This window comes from Rhinichthys klamathensis, unplaced genomic scaffold (genome assembly GCF_029890125.1).
Source record: "Rhinichthys klamathensis goyatoka isolate OS25496 unplaced genomic scaffold, OSU_Roscu_1.1 h1tg000094l_1, whole genome shotgun sequence".
NCBI lineage: Eukaryota > Metazoa > Chordata > Actinopteri > Cypriniformes > Leuciscidae > Rhinichthys > Rhinichthys klamathensis.
Genome location: NW_026606633.1, coordinates 148,011 through 170,406, shown reverse-complemented (window position 1 = coordinate 170,406; position 22,396 = coordinate 148,011). Strand labels below are relative to the sequence as shown.

The 22,396-nt window shown below is 36.9% G+C and overlaps 1 protein-coding gene across 1 annotated transcript in view; it reads right to left on the bottom strand.

The window, feature by feature from the left end:
- The window catches only part of LOC130086107 (zinc finger protein GLIS1), a 54,350-nt gene extending 42,296 nt beyond the window's left edge, over positions 1-12,054 (bottom strand). Inside the window, exons 1-2 of the mRNA XM_056252257.1 lie at positions 11,950-12,054; positions 1,994-2,223 (exon numbers count right to left, since the gene is read on the bottom strand). Coding sequence (XP_056108232.1) covers positions 1,994-2,223; positions 11,950-12,054 — 335 coding nt within the window. The remainder of the gene's footprint in view (positions 1-1,993; positions 2,224-11,949) is intronic.
- Between the last annotated feature and the right edge of the window lie 10,342 nt (positions 12,055-22,396).

Below are 22,396 nucleotides of genomic sequence, written 5' to 3'. Positions count from 1 at the left end.
CAACCCTGCACTCTCAAACATCTCTGTTAACACTGACAATGCTTGACCAAAAGCGGTGCGATTGGAGATTCATTTTGCAAACCCTTACATGGTCTTATTAGGTTATAATGTTTGGTTTGTGCTGATCAGAAGCTACTTTTTATGTTCCCCTCTCTTACAGGAAACAGTCACTGGATGGGTTTCCACTGCGGTGTACTTTAAACACTGGTTAGATCCACCACAAATGCTCCTGAGCAATTCCATGAATAAATGAAGCAGGAAATTTGGCCTGAACTATGGCTATGAATGGGTATTTAAAAATAAGAAAAGAGAGAGATGAATACAGGCAGGCTGTCATGCTCTGCGTATGACAGGCTTTGATGACACAATAGGGGTTAACCGAAGCCTACATGTGGGCTAAATAGAAGTCACCTGGTTTTGGAGGTATAATAGTGGGCCTCTAAATGCTCTGTGTTTACAATACTCCCCATTATAGTGGGAATCTTTGCCCCCCTTGAATGGGGGTCAAATTTCCCTGTGCGTCGCTGTGATCTTCCACATAATAATTCCTGTCAGTTTGCTCATTATGGATTTGTGTGCAAAGCTCTGGAATGATGTGAGAAGGGCCCTCTGTCCCAGCAGCCTATGAAGGATTTGGTCTAAGTCCCCTTTTCACTTGGTGCGGGAAACCGCTAATGCTAGCGCACTGGCTTAAATGAAGCCTCAAGTTTGTCATGAGTCGCTCCATTCAGGCTCGCCACTTCCTGTTTGGCAGGAGCAGTGACATTCAGCGACAATATTGGGAGAGTTGGATGGTGTGTTTGAGTGAAAGCACTTTGGAAAGCATCCCTCGCTGAAACTATGGGTTTCAACTGTACTGCGGCTACACAGAAGTCAACAGAAAACCGAGGACAGTCTCTTTTCCTAGCCGTTGAAAAAACAAACGCAGCCAAGAAGCACCATCAGTACTGCAGTGTTTGACGGGCTTGTTTGACTTGTTCCACACTGCATTAAGATTTAATAAAACAACCTACATTATTCGACTTGCAGATATGTTTACAGTCTTAATGTAATTAGCATCACTATAAAATTGCAGAGACTATCTTAAACGCTTTACATACTTTAGATTTACTAGATCCTAGTGGACAACTTTATATTTTGAACATGTGTTTAATGGGTGTCCTTTTCTGTCTTACAATCACTTCATTTACTGATAATCATGGATAAAAATCAAAAGCAAATACTTGTTGTTGGGTTTTTTTGTAAACTAAATAAACGCATTGGCTTCACTTTGTTTTTGTTTTGTTTTTATAAAAAAAAAGAGTTCTAATACACTACTGTCCAAAAGCTCAGGGGTGGTAAGATTTTTTAATGCTTCTAAAACTATTTTAGTATATTTTAAAATGTAACTTATTTCTGTGATGCAAAGCTGAATTTTAGCACCCATTACTTCAGTCTTCAGTCACATGATGCTTCAGAAATCATTCTAATATTCTGAGTTTGGTGCTCAAGAAAAGCTTATAAATGTTCTAAAACTTTTGTGCTGCTTAATATTTTTGTGGAAACCGTTATACATTTTTCTCTGGATTTTTTGAAGAATGGAAAGCTCAAAAGAACAGCATTTATTTGAAATAGAAATCTTTTGTAACATTATAAATGTCTTTACTGTCACTTTTGATCAATTTAACAGCAATCCTTTCTTTTAAAAAAAATTGACCCCAAACATTTAAATGGTAGTGTAGGTGGGAGCCGGTGTATTCACAATCACTCATGAATATTAATTAGGTTATGCAAAATAAATTACAAGGATCTTTCAGTGTTTTAGAAAATAAACAGTCAGTATAATGGAGATCAGATCTGTAGAGGATCGGTCAAAACTGAATGTAAATAACATTATGCTTCAAAATATTTTAAATAGCGCATTTAGTTATAGTTTTGTCATAAAAGTAAGTTCTCATGTATCGACTGTTCTTGCTGACCTATCAAAGTGCTCAAATGTGCTGGGAGGGCTCACCTGGCGTCTCGGTGAGGGCTCTCCTGCAGGTGAAGGTTCTGTCCGGGCTGCTCACAGTGGTTTCTGTGGTGGTACTGGGCTCCAGACTGAACTGGCAGGTTCTGCCCACAGCGCAGTGAGGTTCCTTCTTCTGCTGTCAATTCAGGAACGCACTCCTTCTCTGAACAGAATGAGATACATCCTCCATTCACTGAAACAGGTGGGAAATACAATAGGTAACAATTACAGATCTTTAAATCATTTTCAAACTTTTAAATCCATTGCATGGCTTTCTGTAATACTTGATTCTGACTGGCCAATATTCTCAACTCAAATCAACATATGTCTCTTTATTTATCTGGTAAGTGAGATACAGTGTGTCATTGCACAAGGAGAAACTGAGTGTTTAGCAAATGTAATCTAAATAAAATATGATTTCATAGTGTTTGGAAATATTTATTGAAGGAAAGCCAACACTCTTTTTGACTCCAGTGTGGATGCCTGCATCTTTCAAGTTTTTTATGAACTCAATTTCAGCAATATCATTTGCTCACAATGATGATATTAATAATGCATCACCCATAGAAGTCTGATCAAAACCAGTATCTAAACATGTGTATAAAGCCAAACCAAAGACAAAAGAGGTTTGTTAAGATATTGTTTCCAAGAACACAGAATGAGAAGGTGACAAGTAATTGCTTTAAAGCGGAGAAAAAAAAATGTGAGGGAAACAAAGAAATTAGTGTTGAGAGGCGAGAAGAAATGAGAGAAAGGGAAACGAAGGTTTTGGAAACGTATAGAAGGTCACAAGACACGCAGGTCCTGTAAAGCACATGCTGGTTCCCTGAACTCAATAAACAGAAGAAACACACTTTTCACATCCATTCAAAGAATAATGGTTGTTTATGAAATTTTGGATCATTTTTTCTTGGCTTAAAAATCCCACAGTTGGAATGTCAAACTGTGTTTGTGTATAACATCACTGCTCGCTGAGCTAAAGCCATGGGCTTTCTTGCTTCATCTGGAGAGGATTGAGAGGTTTGTCAATGACTTTGGGATAGTTTGTTTCACACAAAAACTAACGTTCTTTTAATTACGTCCTCCTATTCTTGCATCCCTTAGTATGCTATTATGCTGTGCCCTCATTTTAAATAGAAATGATATTATTTTAGACTTGATTCCTGTATGCGACACTGATAATCGGTTTCACAAGATGCCTTCAAATGCCACAAACTCAAGAGGTAAACTATACTGCTGATGTGAGGTGCAGAGAGAATATAGCCAGAAGCCACAGGAATTTTCAACCCAAATCTGTTTTACAGATTTTCAAAATTGCTCAATATCATATCTGGGATGCAATTCTAGCCACAAGAGGCAGCTTGTGAAAATAATTTTGCTGTTAGCCCTTTAGCTGAGAAATAGCTATTTAAGCACCCATGAAGAACTGAAGACACAAATATGTATGTTTTTTTTTTAAATAGCAGGTGAACTTTTGAGGCACTGTTGATTAAATGCATAACAACAGTCACAGATAGCCTTTGCTGAAGGTGATGACTGGAGTTTAGATGATTCTCCCTAATCCAAACTCTTGTGCAACACAGAAATTGCACATCCAACCTGCAGAAGATGAGGCAAATGGCTCAGCATCAGAATACTTCACACTCCATTGCTTCTTTTAATGTGCTATTGTCCAACTTCAAAAATGTGCTGCCAAGTTACATCAATTCAGATCCAAGTTCACACTAAAAGCCTTGCTCTATATGGACAGAAATATGGGAGAGGTTTAAAGATTTGATGCTTTGTTACATTAACAGAATTAGTCATGGCAAGGCTGCATAAGAGAAGCTTCTCCACATTTGGAAAGTTGGCCAGAACGTTAGATTGGATTTATATTGAATTTGCAATGCTAATTCACTGTTGAGTATTGCTCTGGGTTTTGGTCAGAAGGTGGAAGTCTGTGAAAGCTCCAGTTGTGAAAGCTGGGACAAAGAGAAAAAGAGAGAAATTTTCATTCTCAGAGAGCAGTGAAATCTACAGCCTACTTGCACTAAAAACATCATGTATCATCAGATACATAACTACATTTATGTTTTCTTGTATTGTAAAGTATTATTTTATTGTTTTATTGTACTTTTCATTGATGGAAACTGGGGAAAGGAAATTATTGGGGAGGCCAGATTCAAACCTGGATCTATCACATGAGCACCACAGTCCACGGAGCACACAAGGCCATGACTCAGGGGTGGTTCTAGGGGGTTGCCCCCATGTCAACAAGCTTGGCCCCCCTCTGGTCCCCCTAAGTTTGGAATCGTATCACACCAAACTATTTTCTGATACTGTAAAATGAAGAAAACAGAAAGAAACCGAAAAAATGAAGACAGACTAAATCCAGAATAATTGTGGCAACACTGTAAAAAATAAAATGCCATTTTTACGGTAAAATACCGGCATCTGTGGTTGCCAGAACTTTACCGTCAAAAATATGGAAGAGACGTTATTGGTTTTACAGACTTAACTTACAGTAATAAAACGTATTTCATTATCTGATATAATGTTAATTTACCAACCTATTTATGTATTAATATCTGGTTTGAACCATTGTAATGGTGATGATACTGACAACCATCAATCATCACAGCAGTGATGATAGTCACATGATAAATCAAAGCTCATCGCAAGCAGCTCTTCCATAAGAAAGTTAATACTATTATATAGAAGCTGCACAGTGTCATTCGCACAAACATTAAACACCATCATGGTAATAAACACACATGAAATTTTAAAAATGCAATAAACATTAATTTAACAACATTAAATGTAACATAAAACTCTAATGTACATAACTGATTAGAAAAGAACTAAGAAAACTAAGAAGAAACATAGTTATTTCAACAAAAATACATCAAATGTGAAATGTCACGCAGGGAAATGTGGGAATGTCAATTTACGTTTTTTCACTGTAAATTATACAATGAGTTGTTCTTTTTCACTTTCAAAAACTGTAAATTTAACGGTATTTTACAGTAAAATTACATTAAATGTACCGTTAGATCTATCACAGTTATTTACCGTATATAGTAAGGAAACTTTCTGTTAACCAATTAACAGTTTTGCACTGTAGCATTTTTACAGTATTTTACTGTTAAAATCACGATCATTTTTTACAGTGAACGTTTCCAAGATACTTGAAGAAACTTTCTTACAAAGTTACAGTTTTAGGTTTTAGGCACTTGTGTGAAAATGCTGTAAAGGGAGGATGCTTTAAAAAAATAATGTCATAAATAGATTTTATTTATCAGTGTACTTCTATTAACTAAATCAAAACAATATTTGCTGTGACCACCCTTTGTGTTTAAAAAGGCTTTTGTCCTTTGCATGAAAGTTTCTTTAAGCATCTTGGAGACGTTGCCGCAGTTCTTCTGGATTTAGTCTGTCTTTTTCTGTTTCTTCATGTAATCACAGATGGACTTGAAGATGGTGAGATCAGATCTCCGTGTGGATCATACCAGCTGTTGTCAGACTCCTTGTGCTTACAAAAATATCACTGGATTATTACAATTAATGGCAAAAGGAATGTTTGGAAATGTAAACTGATATTTCCTATTGACACAATACAGCAAAACATATAAATAACTGGCTTTTTTTGGGATGAAAATACTAACGTGCCTAAGACACAGTACTAAACCTTCAAAAGAGCTTCTTTCCCAGACTTGTCATGAAAAAGCAAACCGAAAAGGAGGGTTCCAACACATTGGCTCTCATCTATACCTGGAAGACCGAACAGAACACAGAGAAGGATGTTTCTCCAGCACTCTCAGAAGACCTCTGATCCTTGACCAAATGTAAGAAAGGGTAAAGGAGGGAGCAGGTTTGCAAGCATTCAGAAGCCATTAAGGAATGACAATCTTGGGTGTGAGATCACTGCTGTGCGGTGCCAATAACACCTGAGGGTAAAGCAGAGCTCTGTGATGAAGACCAGACTGAGGTGCTGGCTTCATTCACAAAAAACACAAGAACAAAATCACAGAGCAGAACCCAACTGAGGAGAGAAAAACACTTCCATTGTCGTTCTTGTTTCACATGTACAAAAGAACAAGGCTTTTGGACTCTGAACAAGTAACAAAACTGTTTTATATGGCAAACTATATATCCATCTTATCCAGACTCATCAACTTTTAAAAAGACAGAGAAAACACTTCCCATATCTTTTGTTGTTGACGTCAAACCTCTGCTTCCAATCAAGTTCTACATTATTTGGCGCAGCTTCATCTATCATTTGAAAATTAATAACACAGTATTGGACTGGTAAATCATACATTTTTAAACTGTCAATTTGTCCTGTTAATTATTTAGCATATTTTAGGTCTATGCAGATCATGGAAATATGAATACATTTCATATTAATAGTAATACATTTCAAGTGTAAGGTCATGCAAATCCCTTACTTAGTTTTTTCTATCAAGTTAAGGTCATAAATGATAGGGAACGAAATATTGCCTAATTTTTTTTTGCCCATTACTGCCATTTTACTTTGTACACTAACATTCAAAAGTTTGATGTCAGTAAGACTTTTTTTTCCTTTCAAATAAATTCTGTTCTTTTGAACTTTTCAAAAAAAAAATCATGGTTTCCAAAATATTTAGTATTAAAAACATTATTACTAAAAATATTATGCATCACAACTGTTTGCAACATTGATAATAATAAGAAATGTTTCTTGAGCAGCAAATCAGAATATTAGAATGATTTCTGGAGGATCATGTGACACTGAAGACTGGAGTAATGATTCAGAAAATTCAGCTTTGCCATCACAGGTATATATTACATTTTAAAATATATTAAAATAGAAAAACGTTATTTTAAAGTGTAATAATATTTTTTGGAATAATATTTCAATATTAATATTTTACTGTATTTCTGATCAAATGAATGTAGAATTGGTGAGCATAAGAGACTTCTTTCAAAAACATTAAACACTCGTACTGACCCCAAACTTTTGAATATAGTGTATTTAAATACTTTTTTTTACTTTTGAAATGTGGACAACTGGAACCTGATCATTTAAAATATCATGTAAACATGTTTTTCTTGTCTGTCATAGTTATCAGGGTATTGGCCATGTAGACACTATCAGTGTTTGAATTTTTGTTAACATTTTATTCGATAAACAATTTCATTATTACTAGTTTTGAATCGTGAAGTAAAATCAGTTACGTATCACTGCTTTACGGTACCATACAGTAGGAGAAGACACAGTGCAACCTCCAACTACCCCATAACCCCACCGCTGGACCACGGAGACTCCCTGCATCTGATCAGCAGATGGGTCGGCCATTATTAAATGTAATTGGTGGTAATCTCAGGTGATTTTTTATTTCGGTGACACTTCATTTTCTACAATTCTCGCCTCCTGCCTTTCAAGTCACCTAAGTGTAGTATTAAGTGCTGGAGTGAGACCGAGCTTGTGCCAGCATTTAATGTTTTCAAGTCTTCAGAGATGCTGGCAATGGAAAGCAGATGTGTGAAGATGCAGTAATACTGCCGAACAACACGGGGGCTTCAGAGAGAGGATGGGAAAGGGGTGCGCGTATGCATGTGTGTGCTGTGCTGGCGCACGTATGTGTGTATCGATTCTAATGCACGTCAAACATGTGAGTCTACAGAACAACAAGTTGCCAAACCACAAGACAGATGCGTCTGGAAATGCACTGTGACATTTCTACTCAGGCCACTTTAGCACCATAAATCATTTCATCCGCACTTGAACAGTTAATGACGATCAGAACTCTCTGATGCACTCTTCTTCCTATATTTGTTTGTCCTTTTCTGCCCTATTAACTCATTAGTGGGGCTAGCTAAGGTGGGGATCACTATTTCTAGTGCTCATACTTTGGGTTAGGGATTAAACGTTGACATCTGTGATACCTCATATCATGCGCCTTGTTGAGAAAAGACGCTCTATTATTTTTCAAAGGGGTCTGACAATGTTTAGTTCAACCTGGTGGACCTTAAAAAGAACTAAATCCTAAAGACTTACATCATATAATACTGTATCATAAAGACTTGCGGAGGAAACCACTTATAAACCTCCCAATACTGTAGGGCTGCAACTAACAGTTATTTACATAATGGATTAAACTATTGATTATTTCTTTGATTAATCAGATTAAAACAAAAACACAAATTGTATTTCGTGTAAATTTAAAAAGTAACTCCACATCCTGCCCAATGTTCCTAGGTAAGGCTCTAATGCTATGAATCCAAACATGTGTAGTAGTTTCATTTATGCATTCGGCAGATGCTTTTATCCAAAGCGACTTGCATTGCACTAAAGGTACATATTTTAATCAGTGCATGCTTTCCCTGGGAATCCAACCCATGACCTTGGCCATACTCTACTGTTTGAGCAACAGGAAGGCATATTATTATACATTGTTTCAAATATTTAGTCAACATTTTTGCGATGCCTTTCCTTTCTCTGTTGCTCTCCAATGTCTATTTGATGTGCATGCATGCATATGTTTTTGTTTTAATGTCGTGATAAAACTGAAGAAGCGACAGATATTTTCTTCTGTATTGTGCAGTGTTCGTTGATTGGATTTTGAGATCTGTGTGTTCCATTCATCAGATAAACGTGAGCTTGCAGGGGCAGGGTTTAATGGGGTACTTTACTACTGGGCTTTCAATAAAACTTGGCTGCCTATACAGTAGAAAGGTGAACATTTTTTTTTAATCAGTGCTACCTGACTAGAGAAAACAGCCAAAGGCTGCTGTCGCCAAATAGCAATAAAAACTTCAACACCCATAATGCACTAATATGGATATATTGATATGGATCCACTTAACAGAGTCAAATACAACCTTTCTTTAGTAGAAAATACTTCTTAGCAAACTTTTAGTCATAATGGTGTTAACTTGTATTGTTCCGGGGTGTAAGAATAAATGTTTAGTGGGAGCTCGTTGCAAAACCTCAGTGTTTGTAATCAACATTTCAAACTGGATAACCACGAACACAGCGTTTAAGGCCAAACGGAGGGGAAAAACTGAAAGAAACTGCCATTCTGTCAGTTCCAACAAACCACCTGAAGTAAAACATCGTCACATACAGGCAAGAAAGATGTTGCCTTAGTCATGGTCCATTTTACCATTATACTGTTTAAATAGTAGACATATTTCCAGTGATAAACCTACCATTACAATAACTGTTCTGTTAATAAACCTCTCGATCTGACTGTCCGTGGGCGGGGATACAAAAACGTGAAAGTATAATCTGTAGTTTTCACGAAATACCCGGAGCTGAAAGTTTTTGCTGACAAATAAACGTGAATTTCTCAGTCCAGGTAACACGGAGAATGAGTAAACATTGTTAATTTACATATACTATCAACATTGTAACAATACAAAGTGGGTTATAAAATCTGCAAAGTTACACTTTAAGCTACGGAGCCCCCCTAGTCCCACTTTGTCAAAAAAATTTATTATAACTATCTCGTGGCCTCAAGATAAGTAACTCGTGGCCTCAAGATACTATCTCGTGGCCTCAAGATAGTAACTCGTGGCCTCAAGATAGTAACTCGTGGCCTCAAGATAGTATCTTGAGGCCACGAGATAGTATCTTGAGGCCACGAGATACTATCTTGAGGCCACGAGATAGTTATAATAAATTTTTTTTGACAAAGTGGGACTAGGGGGGCTCCGTATTAAGCAGATCAAATGTTTGGAGAAATCCTGCATATGTCGCCATAGAGAAGTCTGCCATTTTCATGAGATGGTCCAGTTATGACATTTTGATTCAAAATTACAAATATAAAATAGTAAAAGAATGCGCGGATGAACTGTTCACAATAAGATCTATATGCATTGAGAAAATAGGTAGGGTGAATTTTCATTTCATGCCTACTTTAAGCGTGAAATTTAATAGAGACTCGCTTGCTTTATGAGAATAAAAATATTTTCATGAATTATAGCATTTTACAGATAAGAAAATAACCATCAAATATAAGCTATACACCGGGGAAATGGCATCTCAAGCACATTAAACAGCATACGTAGGCCTATCTGACAGGAACCGACATGAAAGTGCTTATAAGCCTCATTGAAGCAAAAGAGAGAGCCTTATTAAATGCTTCACTTGGATTGAGCACTTTTCCCACAGAAACTCACTCTGTGACCATCTGCCATTTTTCAAATGTGTATTTTCTATAGAAATGCATTTTGTAAATTGATGCTGCTAAAGTTTCTCTGTGTCTGGTACACATACCCGATTAATCAACTGAATGAAATTCGTTAATCAATTTAATCGATTATTTGCTGTAGTCCTACCCAAAACACAGTGACTGCATAGCAACACCCTGCATGGCAGCCACCTACAACAGTCTATTATAGTGCCAGTGAGTTTTGCCTGAGCAAGTATACCATTCACGTTTTCATTAGAAAAACATATAAAAATCTTTTTCATATTTTATTTCTCAGCTTCTCTCACTGTCTTTATTTTTTCCTTTTTATGGTCCTCTCCTGTCTTTTTTTCTTTAGGGGACAAGGTCAGCAGACACATGAGCAGTGGGATTATACTGAACTCTCTTGCGCTCCTCAACACGGCTGCAGTGTCCAGTGCAGATGTTGCGTATTATCGACAAGAGCCTTTTCCATCTTTAAATCTCATAACTCATGTCTATATTTGTGTCTCCACAAAGACCCGGAACTTACTTGTTTGCTTAGTAATGAAGGTTTGATTGGAAACCTGAGGGCACAAGAAAATGAAAAATAACAAAATCTGGAGAAAGGTTCCCTTAAACAGGTGCATGGCAGAGAGAGAAAAAACTTGATTAAATTAGGAGGGACTGAAATTACTGTTTTTCTTGCTAGATTTTTGGTACCACCAGACCATGATTTTCATAAGGATGAAATTGGTTTGTTATGGCAGTTTCTGTATGAAGACAAATCCTAGTTTGTGTTTCACTACTAGGGAAAAATGTCTCTTTACAGCATACAGCTGTTAGTATATGTTTCATGTCAAAAGGAAACATGGTACCAAAAGCAACGAAAAGAAAATGATGGCAATCTTATAAAGAAACCACCCTTATGTATTTTTTTAGGTGTAAAGCTATTAACGAGTAAAGTACTTTGTACTTAATGTACTTATTCCACATTTAGTAGAAATATGTCCTCTAAAAACCTATGGTAATTAATATTCTGTCATTATTTACTCAGTCTTATACTTTTTTTAAGTGGGAAACAAAAGGAGAAATTTCATATAGTTCATAATGACAATGTCTACGAAGTTCCAAGTGGAAAAAATACAATAAAAGCACCATGAAAGTATCATAAATGTAGTTGCATGTGGTTTATTTGTCTTTTTTTTTTTTTTTTTCATATGCAAAAGAGCTGCATAAAGTAGATTCCTTGGACCAAAAAATAGCTTATGGGTTTGGAACACTATGGATGTTAAGTAAATAAAAACTGAATTTTTAGCATATGGGGTTTCTCTTTTGCAACCACATGAAATGATTACTTTCAGTAGCACAGACAAAATTAAGTTATAAATAATATGCTTGAAGATCCGCTGTAACTTTACACAAGAGTTCATCAAACAAAAGACGAAGAATCGTTTGCTCGTGAGTGGGACAGATGCAGCTGCCCACGGATTTCGTAATAGCCTCGGCTCCTAAAACAGTCCGAACTGACCGCAGACTACTGAACACAAACAAACACAAAACACTGCCTGCACTACTCCTACGGTCCAATGACTAAACCGCACGCTTGGACAAGAGAACCTTATAAATCAAGGCTCGCAGTGATTAAAGCATTACATGTTCCTTTTAAAACGGTATCAGCCGTGGTGTACACACTCACAGCAAAACAAAAAGATGCAAAAGATAATCTGTCCTGTCTGTGATCAAGCCAGTGACAAACGTCTTGACATGCTTCCAGACATCATGATCAGTGATGATGTTCTTCCATACCTTTATTGTAATTACTGGGTTCCACTTGGGCATGTCACCACCTGCTGGTGACTGGCTGTCACTGGAGGAGCCTGCGAGTCTGTCCTCTGTGGACTGACGTGGGTGGATCTGGACCACCATCGCTTCGGTTTCCAGTAAGCAGCGGGTGAGGCTGGGTCAGGGTGGTGCTGGAGAACCTGGCAGAGCTGTGGCGATGCCCATTGCGCCAAGGATGGGGTTCATGGCTCCAGCTTTTCAGTACGTAATGATATGCTCTCATCAGTTCAAATAAGGTACAATGCAACTCCTGCCATCTAACAGACTTTTAAAACTTTCCAAAGCCACAAGCATTCAGGTCATCCTTCAAAATTGATGTTCAATGATCCTGAAAATCAACAGTCATCTTCAATGCAGCCATAATAATCATTATCTTCAACCATTTTGAGCATGATCATCATCATCAAAAAAAAAAGTTTGCCATAATCAAAAGGCCGTTTCACTGAAGGAGCAAGGATTTTGGGTTGTTTTTACAGCTATAACCCCATCAAAACAGATTTAGAGTCCAATGAGACATGGCGTACATCTAAAACGTACATCTAAATCATAACCCAAATTCTCATTTTACTCTACATCCAGGATCAAGTTACTGGAAACAATTTTACATCAGGCCCACTGAAATTTATAGAGTGTGAAATACTTACAATAAAGACATTTATAATGTTACAAAAGATTTCTGTTTCAAATAAATGATGTTCGTTTGAACTTTCTATCATCACAGTTTCCACGAAAATATTAAGCAGCACAACTGTTTTCAACATTGATAATAATAAGAAATGTTTCTTGAGCTGCAAATCAGTATTAGAATGATTTCTGAAGGATCGTGCGACACTGAAGAAGACCGGAGTAATGATGCTGAAAATTAAGCTTCGCCTCACAGAAATAAAATAACATGTTAAAATATACTGTACTAAAAGAGAAAGCAGTTATTTTAAATTGTAATATTATTTCACAATATTACCAATTAAAATTAAATCCTGTCATGTTCCTTTAAAAATAATGCACTGTAAAAATAGAACAAGAAAGTGGTTTTATAATGAACAGCATAAGAAACGGGTTCATAAATAGAGCTCTTGTTTTGTAGAGTACTGGAAACAATTTTATATCAGGCCCACTGAAATCTATAGAGTGTGAAACACTGGGGGTGATTACAATGTAAATGCATCAGTAGCGCGGGGCTGCGGTACATTCCTGTGTCTTGTGCTGTAAAAACGTACAGCTTTAACATTAAAACTCAGGGTTCCTCATCACAGGCTGCTGTTCTGGCTTTTATGGGATCTTGACGGCTCTTTGGGGCTCTGTAAAAACACAAGAACTTCGGGACCTCTGAGGCCCTGTGATACTGCCGCACGGTTGCATTATGTCGTTTCTGTTTTGTGTGTGTGTGTGCAAGCATGCGACTTATGTAGAAATATGCTATGAAACTATTTTGCTTCTGTATGTCTTAGTAGTCATTCTAAGCTTCGAGACAAAACAAATAAGCCATGTTTGAACAGAAATAAAGCTTTTCTTCTAAAGCAAAATGCTTTAGTTTCTTTGTTTGCCCTCTGATGTCATATTTTAATTATCTTGAATTCCCTGCAAAGATTATGTGAAATTAATTCCACTTGCAAAATATCTTTTCACACTAAATCAGGCTGTCAGGTTTGTGACTTAATAATACAGTTCTCGCATAATCCTTATTATGAAAACTGGCTTTTGTAATTAAAAGTGAAATGCAGTCTTGTACGGTATCCAACATTCTAAGCACAGATTCCTGTACTGAATGAGTCAAGGCTAATATTCTCATTTGAAGCATTCCTAAGGTATGACAGCTAATGGTCAGCGTGCCATTTCCAATAAATAAATGACGAAGGGAGTTTTACTATGCACTTTCAGCCATCCTATTAACCTAGTTCATTTTAGTTGACTACAATAAAAGACAAATTATCCACTCTGCTCTTCACACAAATGCAGTCGATCGCTGTCCTGTCGCTGCCTGCAGCCAAAAACACGCTCTGTACACAACTGTATTGGCCCACATTACTGAGTATGGCGTTCACTTTAGGCTGCTTCCAATATTTACAAGCAAGCCTGAAACTGTGAGAGAATTCGATTGAATGCAGATGGCAGGAAGTTCCACTCAAATGACAGTGGCCAAATTCAACCGCAAAACATGAGAGGAACCTCACAAGCACACATCGCATATCCTCTTTCCAAATGCTAGTACACTTGTCTGAAGCTAAAGAAGACTATAAACATACATCATTATATACCATTCAAAAGTTTGGGGTCAGTAAGATTTTTCTTAAAGAAATTAATATATTCTATTCTATTAGGCAAAGACACATTCAATTGATCAAAAGTGACAATAAAGACATTTATAATGTTACAGAAGATTCCATTAAAAAATATATATATATATTTTGAACTTTCCATCATCTCGCTTTCCACAAAAATATTTAGCAGCACAATTTTTTTTTTTTTTTTTTTTTTCTTAACCCTTACATGCCAATCATTATTACATATTCGGGTCTTTAGTGACCCGGATCTAAGTCTAACATGGATGGATCTCTAACTGCCGCAATAGTATAAAACTCTCCTGATATTTTAATGACAATTATAAAATAATCAAATAAAACATATTGTTAAATGCTTCTTCACCAGAACCACCATCAAATGACAGTGACACTAATATTTGATTGCAGTCAGTAGGCTACTTTATGGAGCCCCTAAAAGGACATGGTGGTGGGAAAAATTTGGGATGGGAGATTTTTTTTATTAATTTTTTTAATCTTTTGTGTTCCCCCACAAAACTTTTGTGTTCCCCAGAGAAACTTTGTGTTCCGGGCAAAACCAGGCACACTAGGACCAGGCCTGGACTTTTATGTATGTTATATTTATGTGTGTGCGGCAGTCGTCCGTAAGGGGCTGCCGCATTTACTTTCGTTTTGTTGTTTGTTTATTTTATGTTTATTAAAGTGTTTGAATGTTCGCCGGTTACCGCCTCCTCCTTCCTATAACAACATACCTCGTCATACTGGTGCCGATTCTGCCGAAACCAAAAGGAAGGAGGAACGCGCTGTCAAAGAGCCCTCGCCGCTGTGGGGAATAGAGCGCAGTCTCTGTTCCCGCCTCCTTCTTCCCATAACAACTAACTTTGTTACACTGAGGATACTTGTGAATTATTTTGTTTCATGCCTGCAGTAATTATGAGTGAAACATCACGTCATCATTGGGTAGGACATTGCCACCTTGACAAATAAAGGTGAATTGCTTATTGAGTCATCAGAGAAGGCCTATACTTAAGTAAGTATATAGGCCTATACTTACACTATTACATCAGGTCGTTAGCGACCCTACAGTATACTTCTAAACAGACATTCTTTTTTCTTGTTATATTGTTTATAATGAATAGATTGAGGAATACGAAAAAGGTTGAAAGGCCTAACGTCCCGGGTCGTTAAAGACCCGATTTATGCGTTTAAGGTTTGATCACTAAATCAGCATATTAGAATGATTTCTGAAGGATTGTGTGACACTAAAGACTGGAGTAATGATGCTAAACATTTAGCACTGCCATCACAGGAATAAACAACATTTTAAAATATATTAAAATAGAAAACAGAATTATAATAATATTTTACAATATCACAGTTTTTTACTGTATTTTTAATTAAATGCAGCCTTGATGAGCTTAAGAGACCCTATCAATCCCATAATTTTGATATACTGTATATATAAAATGTGAAGATTATTATGAGTGGCAAGAATTGTTTAGGAACCCCCTTGAGAACAGTATTATGAGACGTGTTTGTAATTGAATCTTAAATAAATAGAACAACGTTTGACAACGATTATAACGTTATCTATGTAGCATAGCCCTGCCTGCAATTCTCTAAGGGATCCTTTGTTATTAGATGGGAAACCCAGATGGTTACGTGAGGAACACAACAGAGAATCATATTTAATTTCCTATTTTTTGCTATGGTTGTTTTAGTGGAGGAAAAAAAAATAATGGAAGCTTTCTTTCAGAATAAGACGTTCAAAGCGTTCGGGATAATTGGTTTGGCTTTGAAGTCTCTGGCAGGGATCGGGATGAAATCTTACTACCAGACTCACACACTGAGTAGTCTTGGTGATTAAGAAATGACTTGGCTCCATGACTCTTTTTTAAGAGTCATGATTTGCTTTGACAACAGAGGCAGAGAAGGAAAAGCTTTTATTTTGATTTGATTATTCATCTTGTTTCATGTTTCCTGCTCAAGACCCATGCTTTCCTAATACAGTGTGCGGAGATGACCAGTCCAAGCTGAAACAAGAACATAATCCCTGCTGATATCCTCAAACAAATGTTATCTGCAAATTCACAGCAGATGACGGAGCTGGCTGCACTCCGCAATGGTAAACTAACTTAGTCACTATCAAAGCTCTCGCTAAGTCAAGCATCATAGCCACGGTTAAGACTGTTTCGGGCTTTGAAGAACACAATAGAGGAATTCAACCCATGGCGACTTCACAAATAAATAGAACTGTCAAAATTGAGTCCATGCTTATACTCTTGATTCTTTCTAATATGAAAATTGCATCACAGAGAGCTCAAAATCAATAACCATGTTTACAAGAACATCATTTTCCAATTAAGGTCCAGATTTTGGACAAAGGAATAGTTCACTAAGAAATGAAAATTTCTCTCACGGATCACACAAGGAGAAAATTTTGTGGAAATTTTCCATGCTCTTCTTCTATGCAATTTCAATTAAGTTTACAAGCTTAAAAAAGGAAAAAGCACCACAAAGGCATCAAAGTGGTCTAGACGACCCTTCTAAAGCCATATAGTATTGGTACATTAATAGGTAAAGTAGCACTGTCTGATTGATTGGTGAATGAATCATTGGACCTTTTCAATTAATAATCTGATCCTATGATCCAATGATTCAATTATTCAAAGATCCAATCGCAGATTATCAGTGAATAACAACTTGCATTTTGGTCTGTTCTTGACACAAAGCTATCATAGTATAGCATATTACAATGATTTCTAAAGAATCATGTGACACTGCTGAAAATTCAGCTTTTCATCACAGGAATAAAATAAATTTTTAAGAAAAACAATTTTTTAAATAAAAAGCATTTATTTTAAATTGTAAAAATATCTCACAAAACAATTGATCAAATAAAAGCTGCCTTGGTGAGCGAAAGAGACTTCTTTTAATAACATGAAAAAAATCTTACCAACCTAACTTTTGAATGATATTGTGTAAATTAATATTCTGTACAGTCATTATTCGGAAGAGGGTGTTTACATGACAAACTCAGTTGTTTAATTAAACAAAAATATTTCCATATTAATATGACTGTTTAATATGTCAAATAACTGACTTTCAAAGTTTAGAAATGAGCACAAGCACAAACACACACACATTTCATATTCTCAGAATATTCACAAGGGTGACTATTTTCCATCACCCTCAAACTGCATAGAGTTTCAAACCACACATATATCCCTGAACGGAAGTGGGCAAAACAATGTGACTCTTTTTGTTTTGTGGGGTATCGTCCTCACAAACCACAGGATCATTCAAAACTGACCCCCTTTTATAGCTTCCCCACAACCGCTGTCCCACTCAGGCCCCTGGTAACCCGAGAGGGGACAGATCAGCAGACAATATACATCATCACACATCAAACGGGGCCCTCACAATGCAAACGTCCCCAGAGAGGAGAAGAGAAGGTAGGGCATCCGTCAGCACAGGAGCCCCTGGTCAGGAATAACACGCCAGCTGCTGGTTTGAGAAATGAGGGCTGTAAGAACCTAAAAAAGGCTAAGGGAGAGCAAGGGCAGCATGCATAAAAAAGCAGGGCATCATGGGGTGATTTTAATGGAAATTCTTTCAATCTTAGTCCAGCGATAGAGTTTATATAGGGGAAGGTGGTAAATAACGGGGTATTTATGCAGACAACGAGTCATATCCAGCTGAGGAGACGGGCCCACCGTCAGCGTGGTTTAAGAGCAAACTTTTTCTCGGGTCACAGGGCCTGGTGTTTTCTCTGCTTGCTTGATAGCCATCTTTTCTTAACTACATGTGGTAAACAACGTCATTACAACAAAACGCCTTGAGTTATGACTCAACTAACAAGTTCACGGTTCGATTCCTGATCCAGAGCTTTGCTAATATATCATAAACATTGCTGAAAGTCAGTTAGCTAGTGTTTTAGTGGATCTTTATTCCCTCTCAGGGCTGTAAGCATGACTTAACATCAGCATTTTCACACAACCTGGCATTAGCTGTGCGTTTATGAACTATAAATCATATTCATTTCATCCCTAGACTTTTCCAAAAAAGCCTCCAAACCCATAAAGAGTTTGTTTTTCATTTCACTCTGAAAGAGCTTTGAAATGCAAATATTTGTTTCATTTGCGAGGAAAAAAAACTCAAATTTGAGGCGAAATATGAATTCTTGCCATTTTACATCATCGCTAACACAAACATCTTAAAAATGGGTCCATGGTGGGTTCCTACAGCCTTTTTTGTGTGCTCTTAAACGAGTGAGTTTTGGCCAGCAGTAGTGTACATATCCTAATGATTTGCTAGCCAATTATTGGACTTGATTCCTGCTTTCCGAACTCTTGAGGCCTGTAGAAAGCTGGCATCTACAAGCTGTACAAATGTGATTTGACGTGCAGCTGGTGGTCAATTCGACATCGCCAGTCTATCGGAAGGTCTAATAAGCCTCAATGACATGCTTCAAACCTAGATATTTTACAGTAGTTTAAAATTCAGTATTTTACATTAATCCTATAGCTGACCGCATTTTTGCCTTGGGGGTGATTATATTTAGTCTAAAAGTATGTAATGTATTTCCTTTATGTAGACTGCTGTTTGTTCAGTCTGGGTTGTGTGCATAATTTGATTTTTAAAACAACTTTTAAAGAGTAAAAGAAGGAAAGCACTTATTTCACAGCTTGTGCCCTGCAAGAACTCACACATGACTGTTATCATTTTAAAAGCTTTTAACATTAAGCGTTCTGGTCTAATGTAAGCTTTATCAAAAAGCAAGCAAAACAAATCACTGAGATAATGATGAGAAAGCATGTACAACATCGAAAACATGTACATCGAAAGCTATTACGCAAGTCTTTTTTTTTTTTTTGCTGGCTTCCCTACATTTTTCTGCCATCAAGTAATCCTCAAAGACAACCCTTCTATTTGTCACTATATCCAAACTATATGGAGTCAATTAAAGCACAAAGTGATCTGAAGATGTGGCTAACCCCATGTAAACAAAGAGAACATATGAAAATATAACTCAAAGTCCTCTTCAAGATGTGTGGTTGGCAGCGATCTGGTGAATTGGAATGAAAAACATGTTTAGAAAGCTCTGTGCTTCCAATCGAAGAGGCATTCACGAAACAGAGGAGGAGGGTGTGGGAGAACCAAAAAGTCCTTCGAAATTATGTTGTGTGCCTAACGTCATTTCTCCCCATATGCTTCACTGATAAGATGTTTGTCAAAACATGTAACATCATGGAGACGGGATTGCTTGTTTAATGAGTGATTTAGTGTAAATACTGAAGCAAATGTCAAGATCCATATGGATACATCAAGTAGTCGAGATCTGGTTGGTTAGTATGTCAACCCCTGCTGGTAGAAGCTGCAATATTTGGTTCTAAAAAAAGCACCTTTCTTCATTGACATACATTCAAAAGTTATGGAAGCTTGTTTCCGTCGAAAAATAAAAAGGTAATAGCGAACTACCTTTCCTAAAATCAGAATCTCACAATTCAGATTTTTTTTCTCGCAATTGTGTGATATACACTCGCAAATTGTCGCAATTACAAATTTTTAAAAAAGAGCAAGAACTGTGAGATATAAACTCGCAATTCTGAGAAATAACGTCCACATTTTGAGATTTAAACTTGTAATTGAAAGAGAAAATGTCCGAATTGTGAAGAGTTGGACTTTATAACTCGCAATTTCGAGTTTATATCTCCCAATTCGGAGAAAAAAAAGTCAGAATTGCGGAAAATAAATTCGTAATTACGAAAAAAAAGTCACAATTGCGAGATATTAACTCACAATTATGACTTTTTTCTCGCAAGTGTGAGTTTATTTTGTGCAATTCTGAAAAATAAATCTGAATTTTGAGATAAAAAGTTGCAATTACTTTTTGTGGGGTTTTTTGTGCTGGGCACAAACTTTTATTTTGGATGCGATTAATCATTGCCCAGCACTAGTTTTTTTATTCAGTGGCGGAAACAAGCTTCCATAAAAAGTAGCTGAGTATTGTAACAAAATGTATATATTTTTTAAATACTTCGACATGCCATTTATAGAGCTACAAAAATGACAAAATATTTTAAATGTAATTTTTTAAATCTGAATTTTAGATGTAACATTCAAAAAAAATTATTTTTGTGGCTAGTTTGAATTTTAATTTTGTAAATTTGAAGTTTCACCAAGCCAAAGAATTTGAATAGCTCTGTAATTGGCTAAAATGCTTATTTCAATTTGACCGTTGGCCTAGTTTTTGAATGATTTGAAATTTTGTTAGGAATTTTATCATTTTGAATGTGAAGTTTTGTATTTCTTTTTGCTAAATTACAATCTGAATATTTATAGCTAATTTCACCCAAAAAATCTGTCGTTTAAAATACAAAGCTATAAAAAATGTCATAAAACATTTTGTTAAATGCCACATTTTTACAATTCAAATGTATAACATTTTATTTTAAAACTATACAATAAGCCATACAAAATTAAATGCTTTTAAATGTCACAAGAATTCAAATGTACAATATTCTAATTCCCACCCATTAACCGTGATGAATAGGAATGTTAACGTATCTCTCTCCAGATAAATCTCTTGACATCATGAAAAGTCAATCACTGTAAAGGCTCACAGACTTGTTATGACAATACAATCCTCTAGGCAGTCCACTGTCTCCACTCTGTAACATCCTTGAAAATAAGTGTGCCGATTCTAAAGCGAAACCAGAGCCTCCAGATGAGCGCGAACGTCTCCGGTAAGGCTCGCTCTCATTCGCAAAGTAACCCTGCAGACAGAAGGTATGTGTTAGTCACTGTTTGATTCAGGCATATTTTCAATGGAGGCTCATTGAGAAACAGGGTCTGTTTTGACTCGGTCATCTTTGAGAAAGCCTGGTCTTGGAGACTAGCAGCATTTGTAAAAGATTAGTGGGCTAGCTCTCGTCTACTGTGCTCGGGTCAGGTAGAGTGCAGTAAGCAGACAGTTATAATGCTGATATCTCTCCATCTACAGTGGACAGGAACATTATTACAACATGGACGGCCCTGTAATCCAATTAAGCCCTGCAAAAGATATGACCTTTAGGCATGAAGGTTAGGTTTACAGGTATATCAAGGCAACATTTTCGCATCGTAATTCAATTTCTTTGTGTCGCAAATAAGAAAATCCCTTTTGATGAATCTTTCTGTGGCAAGTTCCTAAGCATTAAACTCTCAATCGATCTTTCTGTCAGCGTGGAGAGCAAATATGCTTTGTCATTGCGGGAACAGGCCCAGTTGGGGTGCGTTCGCCGTGTAACACAGCGAAAGCAGATCGCTCTGCCTTAACCTATCATTAGCCAAAAGAATAAATGCAAACCAACTGTGCGAGAACAATAAAATAATTTGTCAAGGGAAAAGGGTGCAGATAAATTCTGGGACTCATTTTCCAGCTGGCCTGAGAAGTAAAATCGCTGGCCAAGTCCACAGCACCTGGCTGTCAGAGCTTTCATACAGCCTTACTTCATTTCAGTTTTTAAAAAGCAACGCTGTTAGGTCATTCACAACACAAGCACCTAATTCACTTTTTTTTTTTCTCAGTGTTAGTCAACATTTGACTTTTTTAGGGCAAGAATCAAGTAAACAGCAAAAAAAGGGCAAAACGAGAGAGTCTCAGAGCACATACCACGGCTTCAGCCAGAATTTCTCTCTTTTTCTCCTCTGAATATTCTTGTCAGAAACTGCAAGTGATATATAACAACTGTTTCCTGTTGCCTGTGTCATCATTTTTCTTTAAATAGGAACCTTGTGAAGTCAGGCGTTGCTTTATGTATAGATTTAGGAACTCTAGCAAATCAGTTATATGGTAAAGCGTAGTTTTGTGGACCAGCCCTGCTGTAAAGTGTAAATGTGACGTGGAGCCAAGGGAAGGCCGTAAATGTCAAGCACGGGCTGGACAACAGAGTGACCTGGTTCTGATTAGCCTGAGATTGTTTTCGTTTCCACTTTCTCCACGGAGATATTGAGCACACACACACATACATACATAAGATCCAGCAATGTATGACCTCCCTCACATGTGTTAGTTCAATAAGAAACACACGTGCATGAGACATGAAGGTTACGTGTGACAGATGCGCTCAACAAGCATTCCCCGCTCCGTCACTTACAAATGTGACCTGGAGCTCACCAAGAGT